The sequence below is a fragment of the Pongo pygmaeus genome, chromosome 7, assembly GCF_028885625.2.
Source record: "Pongo pygmaeus isolate AG05252 chromosome 7, NHGRI_mPonPyg2-v2.0_pri, whole genome shotgun sequence".
In the NCBI taxonomy this organism is placed as follows: domain Eukaryota; kingdom Metazoa; phylum Chordata; class Mammalia; order Primates; family Hominidae; genus Pongo; species Pongo pygmaeus.
This window is the reverse complement of record NC_072380.2, coordinates 98,719,479-98,744,876: the sequence shown is the minus strand read 5'-3', so window position 1 is coordinate 98,744,876 and position 25,398 is coordinate 98,719,479. Positions and strand designations below refer to the sequence as shown.

At 35.9% G+C, this 25,398-nt stretch overlaps 2 protein-coding genes across 15 annotated transcripts in view; one reads left to right on the top strand and one right to left on the bottom strand.

Moving 5' to 3' along the window:
- Positions 1-4,149, top strand: part of RMDN1 (regulator of microtubule dynamics 1) — a 41,800-nt gene extending 37,651 nt beyond the window's left edge. For 2 of the 6 annotated variants that reach the window (XM_054499872.2, XM_054499873.2), the window contains exons 9-10: positions 1,266-1,399; positions 1,859-3,870. In XM_054499872.2, coding sequence (XP_054355847.1) covers positions 1,266-1,399; positions 1,859-1,909 — 185 coding nt within the window. In that variant the 3' untranslated portion in view covers positions 1,910-3,870. Of the gene's footprint in view, positions 1-1,265; positions 1,400-1,858 lie in introns of all 6 variants that reach the window. The other 4 variants (XM_063668954.1, XM_054499869.2, XM_054499870.2 and 1 more) reach the window with 4 other exon arrangements.
- Positions 4,150-8,215: 4,066 nt separating this feature from the next.
- Positions 8,216-25,398, bottom strand: part of WWP1 (WW domain containing E3 ubiquitin protein ligase 1) — a 126,522-nt gene continuing 109,339 nt past the window's right edge. For all 9 annotated transcript variants that reach the window (XM_054499852.2, XM_054499856.2, XM_054499851.2 and 6 more), the window contains 5 exons: positions 23,374-23,494; positions 18,081-18,185; positions 14,841-14,937; positions 14,319-14,391; positions 8,216-9,375 (listed from right to left, as the gene is read on the bottom strand). In XM_054499852.2, the coding sequence (XP_054355827.2) occupies positions 9,276-9,375; positions 14,319-14,391; positions 14,841-14,937; positions 18,081-18,185; positions 23,374-23,494 (496 nt within the window). In that variant the 3' untranslated portion in view covers positions 8,216-9,275. The remainder of the gene's footprint in view (positions 9,376-14,318; positions 14,392-14,840; positions 14,938-18,080; positions 18,186-23,373; positions 23,495-25,398) is intronic.

The window sequence follows — 25,398 nt, the reverse complement described above, 5'->3', positions numbered from 1 at the left end:
ATTACAAAGTAAAAATATAGGACCTTAGAGACTTAAGGGTTGGGGGTGTTGAGAAAAACATGGTCCTACCCTCATGGAGCTAAAATAATCCCTGGTAACTTCAATCATTCTTCAGTGACCTTACCTTATTTCTTTCTGGTCCATATTCAGTTCAGAAGCTCCTCCGATGCCCTTAGTTATCTTTTATTTCTCCAGTGACACTTATCACTCAATACTATGAACATTTACATGTGTAAGACTGTACATTCAGAGAAGATGGGGACTTTTTTTTTTCTGGCTCACAATTGCACACTCATTACTTGGCACAATGCTTTGCAAATTTGTCCATGACTGAGTAAATAGATGAATGATCGGATGAATGAATATACGAATATATTTAACCCCAGGACAACTTAAAGTATATCAACATGGCATCACACAAATCTGTTCAAATAAAAGAAGTAAAACAATTTTGGTTAAGGAGCAAATGGAGTTAATCATTAATTGTATACAGGAAAAAGTATGCTTTGAATACAGAGGATCTCAGATTGTCAGGAGGACACTTTGTGAAGAATTAAGTTGGTGAGATAATTCCATGCTTTCATTCATAGGCTTTCTATTTATGCTTTTCTCTCAGCCAAGAATGTTCTCCACTTTATTTTTTTTTTGGTTTCTTATAGCACTTCAAAGTTTGTATATCTAGCAAAGCATTCCTTTCATTTTTATATTACATTTAGTTGTGTTCATGTTTCTCCTTTTCGTTATGAAGTTGAAAAAAACAGAGGTTTTGTTTCATCCTCTATGTTTAAGTATAGCTGACATCCAGTAAATGTTGATCAAATATATGTATGTCATCATCATTTCATTTGCTTATTCAGCCGATGTACACTGAATGTATGTTATGTTTCACACACTGTTGTAGGCACTTGGGGTACCATAGGGAACTAAAGAGATTAAAAAGAGTATCACTGCCCTCAAATAGCATACATTCTATCAGGAGCTTCAGCTTCTCATCTATAAAATGGAGATACCTACTTATAAAGTTGTGAAAACGAGAAATGTGTATAATGCAGTGCCTAGCACATTTGTAGATGTTTATTAATTGGTAATTATTATTTTACAAATATTTGTTTGAGATATAAACAGTTGAACAAAAGAGAATTCCCATTTGTCTAATCACTTATTGACCACACAAATTTTATTGAAATTTAGACCTCAGAATCAAACCTTTAAAAATAAAAGCAACACTGTTTCATCTGAGATCATTTTTTCATTCTTATGTGCAGTGGATCCAAACTTCTACAGCAAAAACTTACTTCTTTTAGGAAAGACATACTTGAAACTACACAACAAAAAGCTTGCTGCTTTCTGGCTAATGAAAGCCAAGGACTATCCAGCACACACAGAGGAGGATAAACAGGTAAAACATCTCCCATAAAGTAAGGCAGAAAGGTTTTGAGGCACTATTAAATGGTGAATTAAGAACTTCTTTAAAAGTGTAATTTTCTAAATGCATAATATTGTTGAAAACAAGTGTGTTCATTTCAAGTGTAAATTGATTGACATTTATATTTCTATATAGGAAATGTTTAGTTACTATCACCAGGTGGATGTTATGGGTTGCCTTCTACAATGCAGAATTATTCCTGTTTGACACACATGACAGATCAAGTTAATATTTCTAAAACATAAAAGTCATGGGATGCGTACTAAAGTGGAAGAGCTAAGAGTCTCGTCTGGTCACTGTCAAGAAATTTTATTGTTATAATGTCCTATCTGGTTTTTGGAAACTCTTAGAAACCCCACTTTATAAATTAAATTTCACAAGTTAGTCTCTTAGCTCTCCTGGTTACTTATAACATGTATTTTTCCATTTTAGATACAGACAGAAGCTGCTCAGTTGCTTACAAGTTTCAGTGAGAAGAACTGAGAACTTTTCAGAGAAGATGTATGAAATAGCTAATAAACATTGCCTTTTCTTTTAATTCTAAACTTAATATATGGACTATAACTGTTCTACGCTTTTTAAATGTTGTGACTGTTTAACATTGTAAATATAAAAAATTCTAGGCTTCTTCACAAATAATAAGGTAAAAGAAATAATCGCCATAAGAATGGTAGAAATAAATCTCCATGGCTCAGGCAAAGAGATTACTTTGCATCCTGGAATCCAGCAATGCAAAATGGTATGAGATTTCTAAGGATTGATCACATTGGGATGGGAGATCAAGCAAAGAAAGCTTTGTAGAGGAGGAGAAATGGATCTATAGGGAATATACAGGGGGATGGATTTTCAAGTTCGATTGATTCTAAGTTGAAATCTTGCAGAGAAGGTGTGGTGAAAGTGCTTAGGATGTTGTGGGTTCCTGACATAAAGTAGTTAAATGATATATCTTGGAGCTAACCTGTGTAAGTAAAGAACTAAGTAAGGAGATGACTAAAAATGGAGTAGTTTCCTTTTTTATTTTTATTTTTTTGAGACAGAGTCTCACATTGTTACCCAGGCTGGCGTGCAGTGGCACAATCTTGGCCCACTGCAGCCTCCGCCTCCCGGGTTCAAGTGATTCTCCTGCCTTAGCCTCCTGAGTGGCTGGGATTACAGGGTTGTACCACTATACTCGGCTAACTTTTGTATTTTTGGTAGCGATGGGGTTTTGCCATGTTGGCTAGGCTGGTCTCAAACTCCTGGCCTCAAGTGATCTGCCCGCCTCGGCCTCCCAAAGTGCTGGGATTACAGGCGTGAGCCACCGCACCTGGCCAGTTTACTTTAAATGTGGTGTAGTCTCATGGTAGACTGAATTTGTCATTAGACGCAAAGTTCTATTCCCTAATGGAATGGAAGGAACACAAAACTTAAGAGTGAAATGGAATACTAAGATGTTTTAAATAGGCAGGACTGTGCTACTCACTTGAGGCTGGAGTGCCACCACTGCAAAATCTTCTTAAGTTTTGTAAAAAGGAGCATCTTGAATCCACTTAGATAAAGAGAGACTGTGTGTGTAGGTGGATTTTTCCCAAAGGATTTGGGAATTGTAATGTTACAATGAACTGTATGGATGTTTGTCACGTGCATTTTCAAACAAAAAGGAAAACTGAAAGTAGTGATCTTTGTACACCCATCTCTTAGATTCAATGATTTTGCTATATAGGTTGTGTATCCCTTATCTGAAATACTTGCGACTAGAAGAAGCATTTTGGATTTGGGATGTTTTTCCGAATTTTGGAATACCTGCATACACACAATAAGATATCTTGGAGAGGGGACCCAAGTTTAAACACAAAATTCACTTGTTTTATATATACCTTATGCACATAGCTTGAAAGTAACTTTATATAATAATATTTTTAATAATTTTGTGCATTGAGACAAAGTTTGCATACCTTGAACCATCAGAAAGCAAAGGTGTTATCTCAGCCACTCATGTGGGCAATTTGTGGTTGTTTGATGTCACCATCATTCCTGACTGAATGTATATGCTACCAATAAGCAGTTATTTTCTTATACTTATTCATGCATAAGTACTTAACAGTAAAAAATATGACATAACTCACATAGGAACAAGGATGGCAAAAAAAAAAAAAAAAATGACATGCCACTGATACAGTGAAAAAATAATGTGGTCAGGGTGGCTAGGCAACAGTAGCATCACCAGAAACCTGTATCAGCTGTTAAACGGCAACAACAATGGCAGGCTTTCAGTCTCCCACTTATGATGCTGTATTTTAAAAGGTTATTGTATACTGTATTTTATTTTCGTAGGTGAAGAGAAGCAGAAGAAGCTGAAGGGCCAGGAAGTGGGTCTTTCTAGGGATGTGGCATTCTGCTGGATGGCTTTTTAAAATGGGTTTTTTCCTTTAGGGAGACCGAATAAACTGTGTTGTGCACCTGCATTTTGACTGTGACCTGTTACGTGAGGTCAGATGTGGAATTTTCTACCTGTAGCATTATTTTGGCACTCAGAAAGTTTTGAATTATGGAGCACGAATTTCAGGTTTCAGATTTTTGGATTCAGGGATGTTCAACCTGTATTTATACGTGTGTGTTTGTATGTGTATAGACACATACATTTCTAAACCTTTTGAAATTGATTGCAAACATTGTAATAGTTCACCCCAAATGTGTCAGCATGTTTTCTCAGAATAAAGACATCTTCCTAAACAAACACAAAACCATTATCACAATGGGAAAAGTTAACAATTTCTAACATCATCTAATATCTGCCCACATTCAAATTTTCTCAGATGTCCCCAAGATGTCTCATGCTTTCTAAAATCAGGATCCAAAGATTATACATTGCATTTGATTTGTTGCTAATCTTTCCATCCACAACAGTTCCCCATCTTTTTGTTTTTGCAACATTGACTTTTTGAATAGGCCAGTCCAGTTGTCATAGATTCTCTCGCGTTCCAGATTGGCCTAATTGACCACACTTTGAGAACCGCTGTTCCAACTTATTTCCAGGACTCAAATTAGTTCTATTAGATCTTTGCCTGACTTTCACATTTATCACTTACTGATTTTTCTTTTAGCCTTTTTGTTTCATTTTCTTGGCTCTTTTCATTTATATCTTCCATATCCCTTATTTTACATTTGGTTGTATCTATTCTTCCTTAGATACTTTATAATTGCCTTCACATCTGATATGTGTTTGTCTTTTTCTCCAAATTTTTTTCCTGATTTTAGCCAGTCATTCACATCTGCATTTTGTTTGTCCAGTTCTGAGTTTTTAAGTTGCTACTTTGGATTTTATTCATATCTAATAATTTAATTCATGTTAGCATATTGTGTTAAAGTTTACTCTCCTTTTTCTCATTTTCAATTTTCTCTTTAGAGTGGCTTTATTTTTTTTCCCTAGGGATGTAATTTTATGTTGAGTTAACAGCAATACTACGTCATCAAATGGGAAGAAAGGGTCTGGGTTAGTTCAAGAATATTTTCTGCTTAGTTGTTTTTTGTGAGATCAGTTATCTCCATAAAGCTTTTTATGGAGGTTTTACCTCCTGATTCCTTATTAGAACTTTAAAACATATTTTTACTTTCAAAAAATAATAGATTCATAAATTGAAAAAAAAAAAAAAAAAGAGAGGTCCTGTGTACCTTTCTCTGAGCCTGTCCCAGTGCTAACATCTCATATAACCTGTAGTATAATAGCAAAACCTGGAAACTGACATTGGTACAGACCACAGACCTTATTTAAATTTTACCACTTTTAAATGCTCTTGTGTGTATAGTTGTATGCAATTCTATCACATGTAGATTTTTGTTAACTGCCACCATAATCAAGATATAGACCTGTTCCATCATCGCAAAGATCCCCAGTGCTGTCCTTTTATAGTCACACCCATCCACCTCCTCTCCCCCATCCATCCCTGACAGCACTAATCTGTTCTCCATAATTTTGTTATTTCAACAATGTTATACAAATGGAATCATACAGTGAGACCCTGTGATACTTTTTTTCACTCAGCATAATTCCCTTGAGACGTAAGTTCTATCAATAGTTTGTTCCTTTTTAGAGTTGACTAGTATTTCATTGTATGGGCATACCATATCAACCATAGGCTGAGGGGCATTTAGGTTATTCCTGATTTTTGGCTATTACAAATAAAGCTGCTATGAACATTATATGCAGGTTTTTATGTCTACATAGATTTTAATCTCTCTGGGATACATGGCTAGGAGTGTGGCTACTGGGTCCTTTTATCTTCATTTTTCCCCTTTACTCTCTGAGGGTTAGGTTTCTTCTGCAAGACATGGTGCCTTCCCAAGATTCTGATTCTGTGCACTAAGTCTCTTCCATTTGACTTCCCAGGAGCCTGATTCCCCACGTGTTACATTGGTTCGTGACGTTTCCCCACTAAGGGTGAGACCCATTACTGAGAACAAACCCCAGGAATCCCTTACATTCTCCTTCCCGTGCAGCCCCCACCTAATTCTGTTCTTGTGTGGATTCCAGAGCTGACTGCTGGACTGAGATGCTTATTTCCCCACATACATGTATATAGAAGTTGGTAGTACTCTGTCTTCTAAGTGTATTACACACATAGGCTATATCTCTCCATTATAGATGTTTCCTTCCTTCCTTTTGAGGATATGAGTAGAATACTGATTTTGGAAAATGGCCATGATTCTGTAAGAACCTAAAAGCTCTCAATTTCTTGATGGCCAAGTTACCTCAACTGAGTTTTTAATCATGGGCTGTGTACTGGCTGTGGATGTGGTAAAAATGACTTCTCTCATACTCACTTTCCTCATGTATAAAATAAGCATCATTAAAGACAACCCTATCAATTTCATGGAATTGTAAGGATCAAGAAAATAATTTATGTAAAGGATTTACCATGAATGAATACCAGTAAATACAACTACTATTATCTCTGATTTTGTTCTTGGTTGAGAATTGAGGAGAGAAATTTTGGAATTTAGGAGATGTCACTTTTGGACTTAGATCAAATCCTCAGTTGACCTAAAGCTTGGCTTTTAAGGCCAACTGAGTGTTACAGGAGAACTTTTATTTGTGTATTTCAACAGAGGAAGATTTTTACTTCTGCAACATCCACCAAATCATCTTAGGTTCAACCAAACATTCAGACTTAACAAGTCTACAATAGGCTGTATTTGGCACCAGTCTACTCAGAAGGCTATAGGACAGGAACCACAGCTCACCAGCAGGACAATTTTGAACCTCCTTTCAGAAGAGACAGTCTTCTAACAAACAGCAATCTATGCAACAGTATCTCCCCAGGTGACTGACAGCTCACGGTCCTCCTTGAAGGACATGCAGTTACAAGAGTTTTCCACTCAGGTATGCCCAAAGCTGTGGCTTTCTGTCGTGTATCTGGAGACTTCCCAGTCCAGATGCAACTTACCAGTCAGGGTCATATTTACCAAAAGCAAAGTTGCCTGGCAATAAATACAGTTGACACATACCGTCCTATTTAGTTGTCAGGGTAGGAAGAGCTAGGTAGTTAACAGAAGTCATCAGGGGAAAAGGTTTTGTTAACCTTTTCATTTTCAACTACTTGGGAAGTACACAGCGGGGGGAAAAAAAAAAACACTGGTAAGCTGCTTTCCCTGGAAGACAAACAACTAAACGGATCTAACAGAATTGTACTGGGCCTGTGATCTATTCCCTGGGCCATTTACTGGTGGTGGGGTGGGCGGTGAGGGGAGTCACCAACATGAAGTAGCAATATAAACCTGTCTCTGAGCCTCCCTCTTGTCTATTTCCTCAAGAACTGTGTTTTGGGCACAGAGAGTCTTGCACTCCTAATTTCCTTCTGGTCAGTCCAGCACAGAACAGGAATGGGAAGGGCAGAAGGGGAGAAGGTGAGTGGGGGACCATATTTCTACAGTTTTTCTGACTGCTACTGGGTAGACAAATCAAGACAGCTCTGCCTGTAGGTCTTGGATATCTATAATTGGGTATGAAAAGTGTAAGACCCTGATGAATTCTCCAAAACAAAGCTGGTTTGGTCTCTTGTAGGGTTCTGTGTAGCCTCACCTAGTGCATCGTAATTTCTTACTTGAGGAGGGAGACAGCACCCTGAAAACGAACTGGAAAGCCGCCTTCTTCAGTCAAATCTGCTAAATCATACCTACAATGAATGATATTCAATAACTTCTGTTATGGCAAAATTTATACAGCAGTGGTACCATTTGTAATTCTAATACTTTTTTATGGTATAATTAAGGCAGTCCTTTTTGAAGGCCAAGTTTCCCTCTATCACATAACCTGTCACATATATTAGAATTTTTTTTTTTTAATTCTTTAGGCTTGAAAATTACCAGAGTGTTCATAATTAGGATTTGGAAAAGGAGTCTATTCAACCAAGCAGATCTGTGCCTTTCTTTCGTCTTTACTATGAATTCTGAATAAAATGGAGAACACACTCTCAATATGTAGAAAAATAAAATTTCGGCAAAACAATAATTACTGTTTTTCTGTATGTACTTAGCAGTGAAATATTTATAGGCAACAGATTTTAAGAAGTCAGTTCCATGGCTATAAAAAAATGTTTAAATTTACAGTGCATATTAAAAGCATGATACAAATGGAAATTTAAAATTTTGTATTAGGAAGCCCAGTTTGCTAAAAGTAGCATTAATATCATTCACATCAGATTTTAATTTGTTACACATTTTTGTAGTTCAGCAAAGGCCCTTATGATGAAAAACAATTAAAAAGTGTTATGATAAAAATAATTATCTGTGTAAAAACGGGGAGACCCAAAAGATTTTTATATGGTTATTTAATTCAGATAAATAGAACTGTTATGAATTTGAGAGGAATGAAGATATTCAAACACTAACAGAAAATCATTAGCCTCATATTAGAGCATTCAAATGCTTATGTAACTCTTCAATCCATCTGGCTTCATAAAAACCAAAACTTTGAACACAAAAAAGTGGCAGAGTTCACATTACCTTTTATATGTTCCTAAGTATGAAATTGCATCAATTTATTATGAATTAAATTTGAAAAGCATCACAGATTTAAAAACAAAGTACAAAAGAGCCTGATTCTTTTTAATTCCACAAATACCTAGCATCTCAAAGTAACATGTAAACAAACTTCTATGCTGCTCAATGAATCCTTCCAATTTCGATAATAAACTAAATAGTATCAGATCTAGTATATGACTTTCATGTGTAAGTTATGGTTTTATCCATTACTTTGACAATATTACTGATGTAACAGAGAAAAATTTTCTACTATTGTATTTATTTAAAACAAACTGACAGGTTCAAGCACCTGTCTTCAGAAAAGCCAGCAGCATTTTTTTTTTTTTAACATACTCAAAGTAAGATTTGGCCTAAGCCCTTAATACCTTCCTGAACAGCCATGCAACTAAACACCCTCAGGAGATGTTACATAAGGGAGAGAAGAACATGGAGCAATTTGCACTTTTTCCCCTAGATAATATTAACAAGGTAAAGCAAATCCAGATCTTTATGAATGAACGGCTGTCATGTTTAATACACTTGGAGCTCTATAAAACTAGAGCCACTATCATATATGCTTATATAGATATATATGTATTTGTAATAAAGTCTCTCACTTGCTTCAAAATTTAAGGATGATCTTTTTCCTGGTCAGTCATTTCAAGGGAACAATAAATAAAGTAGAAAAGGATGAACTGTTTTGCATATTTCTGTGGAAGAACGGAAAACATACTTTGAGAGGTTCGGAAAATTCACTGTACAGAATGAACAGCTTATATACACTATCTGTGCAATTTTTCTTGGCTGGGGTATTTAAATGCAAGAGCTCCTCCAAAATAAGAAGCCACATTCATTCTTGTCCAAATCCCTCTGTCTCTTCTATTGCAAAAAGAAGTTTTTCCTTTAGTTGTTCATAACTCTTATATGGTGGTAGATCCAAGCGATTAAAACTGAACAGAAACAAAAACAAAATCAGATGTTTTCAATAAAATGAAAAAATCTAATAGAATACTTTTCAAAGCACATAGAAAAGCTGAATGGATATATGTATACTATATATGTTAAAATTTTGCCAGAAGTATTTAGAGTAATCTAAATTTAAGACTTACATATAAACTTTTAACATCTCCAAGAGGAAAATGGAATTACAAATAATAAGTGTAGCAATATGGATAAAGAAAATTTTTTTTTAAAAAAAATCCATTTTCTTTTTACTATTCCTGTTACGTGTCATGAGTCCTCTTAACTTCTCTTAGGATAAGAGTCCATTTCTTTCATCCACTCAGTCACTCATTCATCAGTCATTTACCAAGAATTTTTCATATAACCGATAAGCTAGTGATACAGTGAAGAAAACTAAAATCCTTGTCTTCATGGAATTTACATTCTGGGGTGGAGATAGTCAATTAACAAATATGTATGTTTCTTTGTCTTTTCAAATAATCTCCTAACCACATATATAAACTCTTCTAAAATGACACTTTTTCAATCTTGCCATACTCAAATAATTCCATTCTGGGATTAACTAATGAAAAATTTTAAAATACTAAAAAAATGCTTAAAATAACTATTATTTTTCAGTTTACAAAGGTGGAATACCATTTCATTTTGTGAGGTACAGCACTGAGTAGCTAGATTAGGATTTGGGTGTTCAGGGTTTTGGTCCCTACAGTAGCAGTGATGAGTAAGTCAGAACCCTTCTGTACCTTCATTTTCCCATGTGGAAGGTTTCTAGAGATTATCCAGGTACCTTCTTAGCACTGTCACCACTTTCCATGTGCCCTTGACCCTCCCATGTCAGAGTCAGGAAAGAGCCTTTGAAACAAGGCATCTAATTAAAACAGTGCTGTTCTAAGACTGTATTCTTTGTATTTTAAAAGAAGTTAAAGATATTAATAGCAACTAAGCAGACCATATACTGCCCTCCCCTTTATACTTCAAGGTAGAGTATGATAACAAGGTCAGAAAAAAATATTATTTTTCAATACTTCCTATACAAGACAACTAGTCGCTTTCTGTTCTCTTACATCTTTCACATATAGCCTTTGCCAAATTCTGTCATTCTATCTACCAAATATTCCATTTTTTCTCCTGATTATTTATTTATTTGGAGACAGGGTCTGGCTCTGTCGCCTAGGCTAGGGTGCAGTGGCACTGTCTCGGCTCACTGCAACCTTGACCTCCCAGGCTGAAGCAGTCCTCCCTCCTCCCACCTCAGCCCCCGGAGTGGCTGGGAATACAGGTGCATGCCACCATGGCCAGCTAACTTTTGTATTTTTTTTTGTAGAGACGAAATTTTGTCATGTTGCCCAGGCTCCTCCTGATCATTTCTACTGCCACTACATCCCTTTGTATATGCTTCCCCATCATCTCTTATCTGGACCATCAGAGAATTCTTTGGGTCTATTTGTTTTGTTTTGTTTCTTTTTTACTTTTTGCTAAAAAGACATACCAGTTTATGCCACTCTTCAAAAACTTTTGCTGCTTTCGAGTTGCTATGGGTGGGGAGGGGACTGTGGTGGCGAAAGGAAGCTTATGCTCTTTGCCGTCAACTTGTTTCATGCTCTAATCCAAGTGAGCAATCCAATTTTGCCTAGCAATCTTAGCCGCGTTCCTCTAATCAATACTTGCCTATTCTCTAACAATTCTCCAAATTCCTTCTTTCTCTCAAAAGTTTTTCCTTTCTTCACTCTTAGCCAGTGACTTCTCCTTATACTTTGAGAAAATAGAAATCAGTGGGTGGTAATTACTTTCCTTTCACAAAATTTGAAATCTATTTTAATTCTCCCTTTGACTCAAAAATCTCTTTCTCAATACACACACACACACACACACGCGTGTGTGTGTACATATTGGATCTATCACTTTAATTGAAGGCAGAGGTCTTCACACTTTGGTCACAGGACTCCTTTTCACTCTTAAAAATACTGTCAACCTTGGCTGGGAGCGGTGGCTCATGCCTATAATCCCAGCACTTTCAGAGGTCAAGGCAGGACAGCTTGAGCCCAGAGTTTAAGACCCACCTGAGACAACACAGCAAAACTTTGTCCCTACAAAAAATTAAAAAATTAGCCCGGCATAGTGGCATATACCAGTGGTCCCAGCTACTGGGGAGGCTATGGCAGGAGGATTGCTTGAACCCAGGAGGTTGAGGCTGCAGTGAGTTGTGTTTGTGCCACTGCACTCTAACATAGGTAATACAGCAAGACTCTGTCTTGGAAAAAAAAAATGGATTTCCAATTGCAAAGAGCTTTTATTTATATGAATTATAGCTACTGATATTTACTGGACTAGAAGTTAAAACAGAAGTTTAAAAAATATTAATTCATTTTGATATGAAAATAAACATTTTAATGGGAAAAACCCAACTACTTCCAAAAAAATAGTGGAAAGAGTGATTTTGTTTTATAGTTTTGGAAATCTTTTAAATATCTGGTGTAATAGAAAACATCTGGATTTTGATATCTGGTTGTACATTTAATCAATAGCCCCACACAGATAAATAGTTAGAAATGGAGATTACTCATCAGATAATTAAGGATATTATTCTCTGATACTAAATTTGACAAGGGAATGCACAATATGGGTTTGAAATCAAGTCAAAGAACACTTTGTACTTTGTTATACAAAATCTACTCCTCTCTCACAGTTTTTGAGTTTTTGTTTTGTTTTTTTTTTTTTTTGAGACAGGGTCTTACTCTGTCACCCAGACTGGAGTGCAGTGGTGTGATCATGGATCACTGCAGCCTTGACTTCCCCGGCTCCAGTGATCCTCCCACCTCAGCCTCCAGAGTAGCTGGGACTACAGGTGTGTGCCACCACACCTGGCTAATTTTTGTATTTTTTGTAGAGATGGGGTTTCACCATGTTGCCCAGGCTGGTCTCGAACTCCTGAGCTCTAGCGATCCTCCCACCTCGGCCTTCCAAAGTGTTGGGATTACAGGTGTGCGCCACTGTGCCTGGCCTCTCTTGCACTTTGAAAAGAACCTTTACCCATGTGTCATTTTGTAACATTCGTTGTAGCATTCACTGATCATTTGAAAATAATGGCTCATCAAATTATAAGGATTTTCTAAATGTTGACATATTTAATTATGTAATAGAAAAAAAAATCACATTTGTTAAAACACCACTAATCGGCCGGGCATGGTGGCTCACGCCTGTAATCCCAGCACTTTGCGAGGCTGAGGCGGGGAGATCACAAGGTGAGGAGTTCAAGACCACCCTGACCAACATGGTGAAACCCCATCTCTACTAAAAATACAAAAATAAGCCAGACATGGTGGTGTGCGCCTGTAATCCCAGCTACCCAAGAGGCTGAGGCAGGAGAATCGCTTGAACCTGGGAGGCAGAAGTTGCAGTGAGCCAAGATTGCGCCACTGCACTCCAGAATGGGTGACAGAGCGAGACTCCGTCTCAAAAAAACAAAAAACAAAAAACCCCACTAATCTCATCGAGGAAAGTCTTAAGAAGCGTCAAGCTCATGGTGGTAATTATCACCACCAACAAATGCCTGTTGTTTTCCTTAAAATGACAAGCTAACATCATTACTTCTCAAGAAAATGTCTGTCAAATACCTAAGTCTACATAAACTGTTGGTGGGGCATTCTTTCAAGTAAAAATAGTGTTCCATAAAAGAAAGCAAACTAGTTCAGCTTTCAACTCAAACAACTGCCCAAAAGCTTTCCTTCAAGAAAATCATTCTCTGGTGTGCACAAGTGCTATTTCAGACTTCCTATTTTGTCACACAAATGTTTAAAAAACATACACTCAAGCATCAAGATTTAACAAAGTTAGTAATTTTTACTGCTTCATAAAGAACTTCAATGAACTTGCCTTTTTTTTTTTTTTTTTTTGCTTTAAACCTCAGGTGTATGGTGTTGAAGAATAGAGGTAGCAGTTTGGTGCCACTGCCTTGATTTGTGCCAAGGCACAAGCAGGTTCACAAACCATTGCTTTTGCACCACAAGCAGAAATTTCAAAATGATAAAAAGGCAAATAATGGCTTAGTATGAAAATAGTTTTGACCTCTTGAAAGAATCACCTATCTCTAGGCTGTCATCTTTGGCCTGGGTAACCATAACAATTTTCTAACTACTCTCCCTGCATTCACCCTTGCATCCAAGTCTTTCCCTGTACTGTTTTCTGGCTGATTTTTCTGGGATTCATTACTTGTTATTTAAAACTCTTCAAAGCTGTCTAATTCTTCTTTGACATCTCAGTCCTTTAATTAGCCTATAACGCTGTACATAATTTAGTCTCTGCTTACATCCCCCAATTTTTTCATCTCCCTTTCTTCTGATTTACCAAGTTCAATCACACCTATCATATTCATTTCCTTGAAAAACAATTTCTTCGGGGTCTTTGTTTACTTCAGCATTTCTGTTCAAAGAATGCTCCTTCTCTGCGTATTCCCACATCATGCTCTTTATCAAACACAATTTAAACAAATTACCCCTTCCAAGAAATCTCCTTGACCACCCATCCCAGAGTAGGTTCCCATTAGTTGTTTTCTATTAGAGTACTCCCATTTTTCCCTTCGAAGGACTTCCCAGGATTTGCAAATAGTTATTTGTTTATCTGTTTGTCATTTGTGCCCCACCATGGGGCACAAACTTCATAAAAAACAGGGAATACTTAAATCTTACTTTATACATAGTGGGTACACTAATACTTGTTGAATCATTGGATGCATTTCTCAAGTATTTCTATTAATGGGAACACGCTAAAGTGTTCAGTTATAGAATGCTGTATTAATCAATCTGTTCTCAAAATTGAAATTCTGACTACTTTAATGAATAAGCAGTTATACTAGATCTTACATATTTTTAAAAAAATAAAACAAAAGACTCTCTGTGGCTTTCACCTTCGTATTTAGGATTCTTGAACTTACCATGTATGGCTTCTTGGTAACCAAGTGTCTTTGCCAACTTTTTCAATGCAAAACTTTTGAGGCCCATTACTTCCTACACCAGGAAAATAAGACAAAGTTTATCTGGTCCTTTAAACTTTTTTCTTCTGACAACTGCTTAAATAATAGAACATGTTGCATAGTCATATGAATGATACAAAATAAAGAAATTTGCAATGTAAGCTGCTTCTGCCTGATGAACAAAATTGTTGCAGAGATCCAGCAATAAGAATTAGATCAGTGGGAAGAAAACTCTCTCTACAGAATGTCGCTCCCTTCACAGTCACCATAGGGAGTAAAGCAATGGCCACCTCAGCTATATGAGGACACATTCATTTTTGTCTTACGAGTGCTTTGATATTAGCCATTCATTTTTCTTTCTTCTAAATGAAGCCCTACCTACAGCACAGAAGAGTAATCTTTAGGTTCAAGTCTATTGCATGTCCAAAGGCCATTATTATCACAAAATTACCTACAGAGAAATTACAGTGAAACTACATTTACCCATGAGCTCAGCAAATCCTCCTAGAGGTAAACGGCAGGTTCCAGTGACGAACTGCAATAGTCGCATTCTTACTTCATTGTCTGTCTCTTTCACAAACTGTAAGGAAATTAAATGTACTTTAACATGAAATAAATGCTAAACTATCTTCAATCATGAAAGTAGTAGACACTTGAAGAAATTAAATAACACTGAATTGGTTCAAAAGACGTGCTAAAGGTTGGGCGCGGTGGCTCACGCCTGTAATCCCAGCATTTTGGGAGGCCGAAGCGGGCAGATCACGAGGTCAGGAGATCGAGATCATCCTGGCTAACACGGTGAAACCCTGTCTCTACTAAAAAAATACAAAAAATTAGCCGGGCGTGGTGTCGGGCGCCTGTAGTCCCAGCTACTCGGGAGGCTGAGGCAGGAGAATGGCGTGAACCTGGGAGGTGGAGCTTGTAGTGAGCCAAGATCGCGCCACTGCACTCCAGCCTGGGCGACAGAGGAAGACTCTGTCTCAAAAAAAAAAAAAAAAAAAGATGTGCTAAAAAGTGGTTGTAGGGTTTGTCATTTATTAAGGTTGGGCAACTATGCTAAGTACACTGTTACCCTCACTTCAGTTCATCCTCATGAGAACACAGAGGCTGGCCACTATTATTACTACATCCATCTTACAGCAAGGAAATACACGAGAATCTTGGAAAGGTTAAGTCATTTATGTAAGGTCATACCAACAAAAGGTGCAACCAAGATAGATGTTGTTGTTGGGTTGTAATATAACAGCTATTAAGGGTTCCTGCCGAATAGTGTGCCACTGGTTTTCATGGATTTACTTCTCACAACAATTCTGAGATAGGTAGAATCATTAGCATCCCCACTGTACATATAAGGAAATGGAGGCCTAGAGAGTTTAAATGATTTTTCCTTCCCAAACTGCTGAAGTGGCAGAACTAACATTTGAACTCAAGTCTAAATGAGCCCTAAACCACTGTTATTCCTCCTTGAGGCAATTACCCCTCTCCCCTTTAAGCTACAGAAAACAAATGAACACACCTCCCTGCTGCCACTCTTAATAGTTTGCAGTATTTTCTCCCATGAAACACCATTTTCCTAACACTTTGTGTTGTTCCTGACTAGTACCTGAAAAACCAAAGTACACATTCCTCTAAAATTATTTCATTGACTGGTTATATTCAAAGACATAAATGGGTAATGTGGTGAAATACTAATTTGATTGGTTTGAGTATAACAGAAAGCAAGGAACATAGGGAGCAGATTAAGAGTGGAAATGTATCTTAAAAATAGGGAATAAACTTTAGCTAAGGCTAAGACAAAATAGCTGTGCTAATCATGACCCAAAATATTTCAGTGAAGAATTGTGCTGAGGCACATATTTCATCAGAACACAAGAAAGAAAACTTATTACCAGGTCTGACATAAACGTCATCACTTTCCCTAAAAGAAACCCAATTCAGAAAACACAAGTATTCACTTGGATTTATATGACCCTAAGCTTAAGCTCATTAGCTATGTAGGTACAAATGTGTAAACAGAAAGCCAGGGAACACCGAGTGTAATGAAGCTAGTAAAAAGCCTTAAAGGGAAGATTATAAACAACGGTATGCATACTGTATATAATGCAGTTCAGATATTTTAGGCTTGAAAATGGATTTATTCCTTCTTATTTATGTATTTATTTTATAATAGGTAGTAGTATAGAATGTAAAAGGCTTTTATTGAATGAAAAGCAGCTTTCCTACCTTTGCCTCCAACTGCTCAGCTCCTCTCTAGAACTGTTTCCAGTTTTTTCTCTGCCTTTTCAAAGATGATATATTTCCAAACATACACTTACTATACAGACGATAACTTTTTAACCAAAAAGCACCATATTATACACATTGGTTAGCATCTTTCTTCTCCCCTTAATATTGTATTGAAATATTATTCTCCAACATTTTTGTTAATTTGCATTTTTAAAAAAGGAAAGAAAAGCCGGGCGTGGTGGCTCATACCTGCAATCCCAGCACTTCCGGAGGCCAAGGCAGGTGGATCACTTGAGGTCAGGAGTTCAAGACCAGCCTGGCCAACATGGTGAAACCCTGTCTCTACTAAAAATACAAAAACTAGCCAGGCGTGGTGGCGCACACCCGTAATCCCAGCTACTTGGAGTCGGGGTGCTGAGGCGGGAGAATCACTTGAACCTGGGAGGCAGAGGGTGCAATGAGCTGAGATCCTGCCACTGCACTCCAGCCTAGGCAATAGAGTGAGACTCTGTCTCAAAAAAAAAAAAAAAAGAAAAAGAATAACTCCAAGGTATAGACTTATAAAGAATGGATGTATGATAGTTTATTTACTCAGTACTCTCCTGATGGACATTTAGGTTGTTTCAAGTCTCTGTTAGTATACGAATGATGTTGCATTAAATACTTTGGTATGTGCCACTTTACCCATGTTGAAGTATATTTTAAGATAAATTTCTAGAAGTGTCTACATCTCTTTAAAATATCAAGCCACAAACTCATGACATACATCCTTATGAAAAGATGCAACTTTTGGAAAGTATACTATGACACAAAACCCAGCATTACTCTTCACCTGAAAATGAAACAGTTAAGCAGAAGTAAGCCAGAAGTCCAGTCACTAAGTTGCTCAAAAGAGTCCCAATTAGTAGAGTAGTTATCTGAAGAATATCCCCGATTTGGAGATTTTAAATTCTCAAATAAACACACAAAACAAAAAGTGTATTAAAATGAAATGTTCAAGATTAGTGTGGTACACTTGGATTCCTGAGACCATCCTATTATAGTTTAAGCAAAACACACACACTAAAAAAATACATAAATAAATGAACAAAGTCATTCTTAGACATTATCCCCTACATCATTCTAATTCCCTAGTATATATTACCTCAGAGGAATTAAAGTATCTGCACTGACTCTCATTACAAACATACTTTCTCATTTACTTCTAGAATTAAGTGGAATTTAGACTACTTTGATACCACTAGAAAAAAATTGCTACGCCTACAACTATTAACATTAAACTAGTACTTAAATAAGATTCTGTCATTCACTCCTTCATTTCAGCAATAGAAAGTACTTTTAACAAGTGTTCACACTATTCGCTTAGATTTGGAATTAAAAAATTATAAACTGTGTCCAAAAGCAGTCTCAATTAAAAATAATAAGCTATTTTTAAAACCACCATTTCATTAGAAAATATGTTGAGTACTTTGTTTCAAAAAAGATAAAAGCAAATACCTGCCAAAACCAAATGATTTGCTTGCTGTTTCTTGTATAATGTCGATAAACAGTATTTCTCTGCCAATCTGCCAAGTCAACCTCCTGCATGCCACACAACATAACCTGGGAAATGAGCACAGAATCAGGCCACAATAAAGATTTAGTGAAAAGAATAATTATATGCCTGAAATTTCCTAATACAGTTATGCACATGGCAAATTATGTGAAAAGCTATATGCATGGCATATAATGATCACAATAAGCAAATATAACAAAACTGTGGCAATTTAGCATAAAGGATTCTCTGGTACTTTATTTTACCCATGTTTATTTAACTCAAACCAAAAACCACATTTAGAGTATTCTTCAAGAAAAACAGCTATACTGAAAAGCATGTCTCCTTTACCATATATGGTATATATAGGTATATACCATATCTATATATATAGATTTATATCTAGATAGATATGTGTGTGTATCTATTATGTATACACACATTATGTATATATGGTATGGTGTGTGTGTGTAAATACACACACACATCTATATATATAGATTTATATCTAGATAGATAGATAGATAGATAGATAGACAGACAGATAGATCTCCCCCAAACTGGGTATCCAAATTCATTAGTTCCAAACCTATTTCTGGTTCTCATTTTTAAAAATCTATGCTATCTTATATATTTAAAAATAAAAAAATATACTAACTATTAATAATTTATCCAGCTTCTGTAGGAATATTCTACATATGTGAAATTGTCAAACAACCTCAACTTATATATGAAATGAACATTATTTTAGGTATAGTAAAATATGTAATACTTATCTCTTAGTTTTTTTCGTAAGTCAACTGTGAGCTATAATTTACATACAATAAAATGCACAAACTTAGGTATATAGTTAGAATATTTGCAACAGATGTATACACCTGTGTAACCACCATTACAATCAAGATATAGCATATTTCCATCATATCCCTTTTTGTAATCAAAATCATCATCCCCTTTTTGTAATCAAAACAATCATCCTCATCTCTAGTTTTAGGTGATCAGTGATTTCACCATAGATTATATTTGTCCTTTTAAGAATGCCATGTATATGCATACATACATATTTTTGTGATATATAGTGCATATACATATACACACATCCTCTTTTGTTTTTCCCACTCAACATGTTTTTGAGATTCATCCATGCTGTTGTTGGAACCAGTAGTTCATATTTTCTATCACTGAATAGTATTCCATTATATGAATATACAACAATTTGCTTATCCATTCACTTGTTAATGAACATTTAGGTTACTTTCAATTTTTAGCATTGATGAATAAAATGATTAACATTTATGTACGAGTCTTTGTTTGGATATATATTTCATTTCATTTTGATAAACACCTAACAGTAGAACTGGTAGGCCATAAGGTAGATGTACATTTAACATTATAAGAAACTACCAATACTATCTCAAAGTGGTGTTTTGATTTGCATTTCCCCAATTACTAATAAGCATTTTTCAAGTATTTACTTGCCATCTGTGTATCTCCTATTGTGACGTAAGCCTTTGTCCATTTAAAAATGTTTTCTTATCTTTTTATTGAGTTACATGAGTTTTTTTGTTAATATATTCCAGATATAAGATCTTTGTCTGAGTAGTTTCTCCCAGTGTGTAGGTTGCTTTTTCACTTAATGGTATCTTTTGAAGAGCAGTTTTTAGTTTTGAAGAAGTCCAATTTATCCATATTTTTCTTTCCTGGTTATTTGCTTTTTTGTTCTAAAAAACTTCTGCCTACATCAAGATTTCTCTTATGTTTTCTTTTTCACTTTCACATTCAGGCTTATAATTCTTTTTAATTATAAGCATGAATAATTTTATGGGCAGAGGTAAGGTCAAAGTTAATTTTAAATATGGACTGAGGTAGGCTTATAGTTAATTTTCTTCCATATGGATATCTAGTTGATTCAACATCATTTGTTGAAAAGATATTCCCTTTCCGCATTGAAATATCTTACTACTTTTGTTGAAAATCAATTGACAATGTAGGTGTGGGTCTACTTCTGGACATTCTAGTGTTCCACCAATTTGTCTATTCTTTCACAAATACCACACTATCTTATTTACTATGGTGTTAGAAATAAGTCTTAAAATCAGGTGATATAAATCCTCCAAGTCTGTCCTTTCTCAAAATTGGCTTTGCTCTTCTAGGGCCTCTGTATTTCCTTCTGATTTTGAAATCAGCCTGTCACTTTCTATAAAAAAATTCTGCTGAGATGTTGAATCTCTACATCAATTTGGAGAGAACTGACACTTTAACAATATAATATGGTATATCTCCTCATTTATTTAGGTCTTCCTTAATTTTTCTGAGCAATGTTTTCAGTTTTTAGTATAGAGGTCTTGTGTGTTTTTGGTTAAATTTGCTCATTTTTTGATGCTTTCACAAATGAAACCAAAATCTAAATTTTAAGTGTCTGTTGCTAATACATAAAAATACAATTGATTTTTAAAGTATTAACATTGTACCCATGCCTTATTAAATTCACTATTATTTCTAGTAGTTTTTTGGTGGGTTACCTAGGATTTTCTAATCTAAGCTGAAAATCATGTTTTCATCTGTGAATATAGGCAGTTTTACTTATTTCCCATCTTTATACTTCTTATTTCTGCTTTTGCCACTGGCTAGGGTATTTGGTAAAATATTGAATAGAAGTGGTAAGAGTAGACATCTTTGCCTTTTTCCCAAACTCAATGGGAAACTTTCAAAATATTACCATTTAGAATAATGCTAAGGTTTTTTGTTGTTGATGATGATTCCCTTTATCAAACTAAGAAAGTTGCCTTCTATTCCTAGTGTGGTAAGAGTTTTCATAAAGAATGACTACCATATCTTCTTAAGCATTAAACAGATGTTAACCTATAAAAGGGGGGTGTGACTGTGCATAGCCATTATTGTGAATAATAGTATGAATAACCATTACTATGGTAAGAGAGGCAATGAATGACAGTAGAAGAAAGAACAACAGACTAGGTGTAAAACTCAAGACAAAGCAAAACAAGACAAAATCTGGATTTTCTCACACAGCTCTGCACTCTTAATTGATTAGCAGTCTTAATTGTACTCTTAACTGATTAGCTCAAGGCAAATAATCATTAAGGGCTTCAGTCATCTTATATGTAAAAGAAAGGTATCATATGGCCTTCCCACATACAGGGCAGTATGTGAGAACATTATAAACACTGCCAAGGGTACATAAACTGTATGTTCCTATTCTTATGCTTCTTGATCTCCTGTTTTAGTTTCATCTCCACTTCAATATGGGGCTCCCACTATAACATCCCTCTTTGAGTGCACCTCTAACATGGACATTCTTAATTAGAGGTATGGAATATTTAGGTGTATGAATTTAGAGGATGCAAGATGTCCATCTTCAGATTAAAAATGAAGTCTGTGGTTTTTAAAAAGATTAATAAATACTACTCTAAAAATGTCTTCCATGCTAATCTTCTAATATGTTTCTGTTAATTTGTGTAAGCAAACTGTTAAGAAAGATGTTAACCAGGATTAGTGACAGTCTATGTCAGTCAGGTTCAGAGTCCTGGTTTTCATATATATCGGCTTTCCATATCCACAGCTTTCGTATCAGCAGATTCAACCAATGGTGGATTGAAAATATTTGAGAAAAACAATAATATGACAATTAAAAAAAATTAAAAAATTAAAAATATACTATAGCAACTATTTACCATAGCATTTGCATTGCATTAGGTATTTATAAGTAATCTAGAGATGATGTAAAGTATAAGGGAGAAGTGTGTAAGTTATATGCAAATACTATCCTATTATATACTGTAATTGTAAGGATTTGAGTGTCCATGGATTGTGGTGTCCACAGGTGCCCTTCAGAACTAATCTCCCACACATACCGAGGGATGACTGTACTTCCTAGGTTAGTCAGACTTGCCAGAAGGCTAAATCCTACATAGGAATATTACTCTATGAAATCTGAAGTGCTGTTTTCCATATGCACATTTGATTACGTGAAAGAACCAAGTTTCTTAATAAAAGGCTACAATTAAAATAGCACACCCAAAGCAGGCAGAGAGGAAATGCCAAGGACTATTCAAATGCCCGGCCTATGTCCTAACTTATATGGGAAAATAAGATTTAGAAAATTCTTGATAACTAATCATTAGGGAAATGCAAATCAAAACCACAATGAGATATCCCCTCACACCCATTAGGGTGGATACTATTTAAAAAACAAGCAAAAAACCAAAACAAGAAACAGAAAATAAGTGTTGGGAAAGATGTGGAGAAACTGGAATCTTTCTACATGTTTAATAGGAATGTAAAATGAGGCAACTGATAGAGAAAACAGTATGGTAGTTCCTCAAAAAATTAAATAGAGGATTACCATATGATCCAACAATACCATCCTGGTACATATCCAAAAGAAACGGGACCTCAAAGAAATATGTGTACACCTGTGTTCACAGCAGCACTATTCACAACAGCCAAAAGATGGAAGCCACACAAAGGTCCCTCGAGGGACAAATGGATAATACCATGTGGTAGTGTACATACCTATAATGGAGTATTATTCAGTCTAAAAAAGGAAGAAATGCTGACACATGCTACAGGACGAATGAACCTTGAGGATATTAGGCTGAGTGAAATAACCCAGTCACAGAAAGTAAAATACTGTATGATTTCACTCATAGGAGGTATCAACAGTAGTCAAACTCACAGAAACAAAGTAGAAGGGTAGTTGCCAGGGGCTGGGGAAAAGGGGGTTGTCTAATGGATATAGAGTTTCAGTTTTGCAAGATGAAAAAATTCTGGAGATTAGATGCACAATGTGAATATATTTAACATTATCGAACACTTAAAAATAGTTAAGATGGTATATTTTAAGATATATTTTATCACATGCCTGATATACTTCTAACAAGTCTAAATACAGTTAAGACCACTAAGAACTCAAGACTTAAAATTCTGATCTTTGAAGCAACTCACTACTAAACTGAAATTTCAGAATTATTAATAATGTTCCAACAACTCTTCAAGACCCCTAACAAGTGACACTGATTGATGATTTTGTGCTCATGGCATTATATGGTTCAGAGAACATAATTAAGACTCTTACCCAATGCTAGAATAAATACCACCTTGACATCAGGACAAATGAGAGGATTCAAGATTGTGCTACAGGAGTTTAAAATGTGTGAACACTGTTCTGTAAAAGCACTAAATTAGTCCCTCCCCCCAACTAACATTCCCTACAATAGCATAATAAAAGGGCCTAACCTCTAATTCTTTTTCATCGAAGTACTGTAGCCACTGAAGAGGAACAACTTCATTAAAACCATCAAGGAAAGCTTTGGTCTGTTCTTGTACTCCTCGAGAAAAACGCCATTCTGTCATTAAACTGAAAATAAAGATGGTATTTAAAAATAGGTAATTTATATGTGAAGTAAAATACTTAAAAACGCCAAGAACTTCTATAGTTCTTTCTCTTTTTCTAAATGCCACATATATAAACATATAAATGTGATGTGTGTGTATACGTATGAATACATATAATTTTAGAGTTAACACATTTGAGGAAATCAGTTATAGCACATTGGTAACTATTAAAAAGGATGCTTTAAAAATAAATAGGAAAGGAAAAAACAGAAAAAAGAAAGAAAATAAATAGGAGGTTCTTCACTATTTAGTAAGATAGCCAAATCCTAGCACTAATTATTTCCTGTTTATATCTAGACAAATAAGTCCAAATATCATGTGCCCACTGGGAAGGAACAGCTAGTCATTTAACAGGCTCTTCTTAAACCAAGCATTGCCATGACAGACCTGAGGACTCTGACTCAAAGCCTTCCACACCAGGAAGGCAAGGGATTGTCTCAGTATGTAATGACCATATGTCCACAGGCCATGTGCTGGTGTAGGTTTATGGTCTGAGAGGGCTTAAGGCTGGAGAACAGGTTCTTTACCTGCTGTTTTATTGGAAAACACGAAGATTTCCTAATAGAATAGAAGAACTCAATTAAGATGAAAACAAAACATTCTGAAGAGACATATATAAAGCAGCTGTAAGAGCAGGGAAGTATGATAGAAAGGAAATAAGGAAGAAAATCTGTCAGTGACACAAAATCCGTAAAAGGAGATTCCAAAAGGAGATGGATCTGGAAAGAACTACCTAGAGCACCTCATACACAGAAGCCACAGATTCTAGCCGATGAAGAGAAAGCCAAGCTGTTCACACTCCTCCCATTTCTAACTCTTCTTTTTGCTTTCTAGAGGAAGCTGGCCTTATGCTTTTCTAAGGCTGCCTCCAAAACTTTTCTTCAATCCCTAAACCCTCTTTGTCCTGTATCCTCAACTCCAACTCCAACTTTTCTTCCCATTTGTCCACAAAGGTGTTCAGACTATTCTTTTCCAAAAACCCTTCCTTTAACCCAGTGTCTCTTTTAAATTACTCTGTCCTCCCTTTACCACCACACTCAATATAAGAGTACACCTTACTCAGTGTTTTCACTTTCTCACCTTCTATCCAACCAAATTTTAAACCAAGGTAATTTTAAACCTAGCTATCACTGTAGGCTCCACTATAGCCACTAATTCCCACCATCATCTTATCCCCTTAACACGTCAATTCTGCTCTTGCTGTTTTCCCTGTCCCAAAAATCTCCCTCTATCAGGCAAGCTTTCATGTATCTTTTTTTTTTTTTTTTTTTTTTTTTTTTTTTTTTTTTTTTTTTTTAACATAGGGTCTCACTCTGTTGCCTGGTTCACTGCAGCCTTGACCTCCCTGGGCTCAGGTGATCTTCCCACCTCAGCCTCCCTAGTGGCTGGGACTACAAGCGCACGCCACCATGCCCAGCTAATTTTTAAAAAAAATTTTATTTATTTATTTTTGTAGAGATGAGGTTTTGCCATGTTTCTCAGGCTGGTCTTGAACTCCTGGGCTCAAGTGATCCACCCACCTCGGCCTCCCAAAGTGCTGGGATTACAGGCAGGAGCCACCAGCCTCTCATGCATCTTTTAAGACATAACATAATACATAATGTCCTATGAAGAACTTTCCTGACTCCTCCCAGCAGAAACAATAGCTCTCTTCCCACTTTGGATTCCAGTAGTACTTCATATATATGTCTACCATTCATTTACTTATAGATTCACTGATGGCCTATTTTGTGCACTAAAAATAAGGTATTACAACTAAACAAGAGTGTTATCATATAATTTTCAAGAGCAAGATTAAAAAACAAGACTAAAGTCTGTTATTATGTAAGACTGAAACAAAATCCTCCAAAAATTGCTGCATTCATG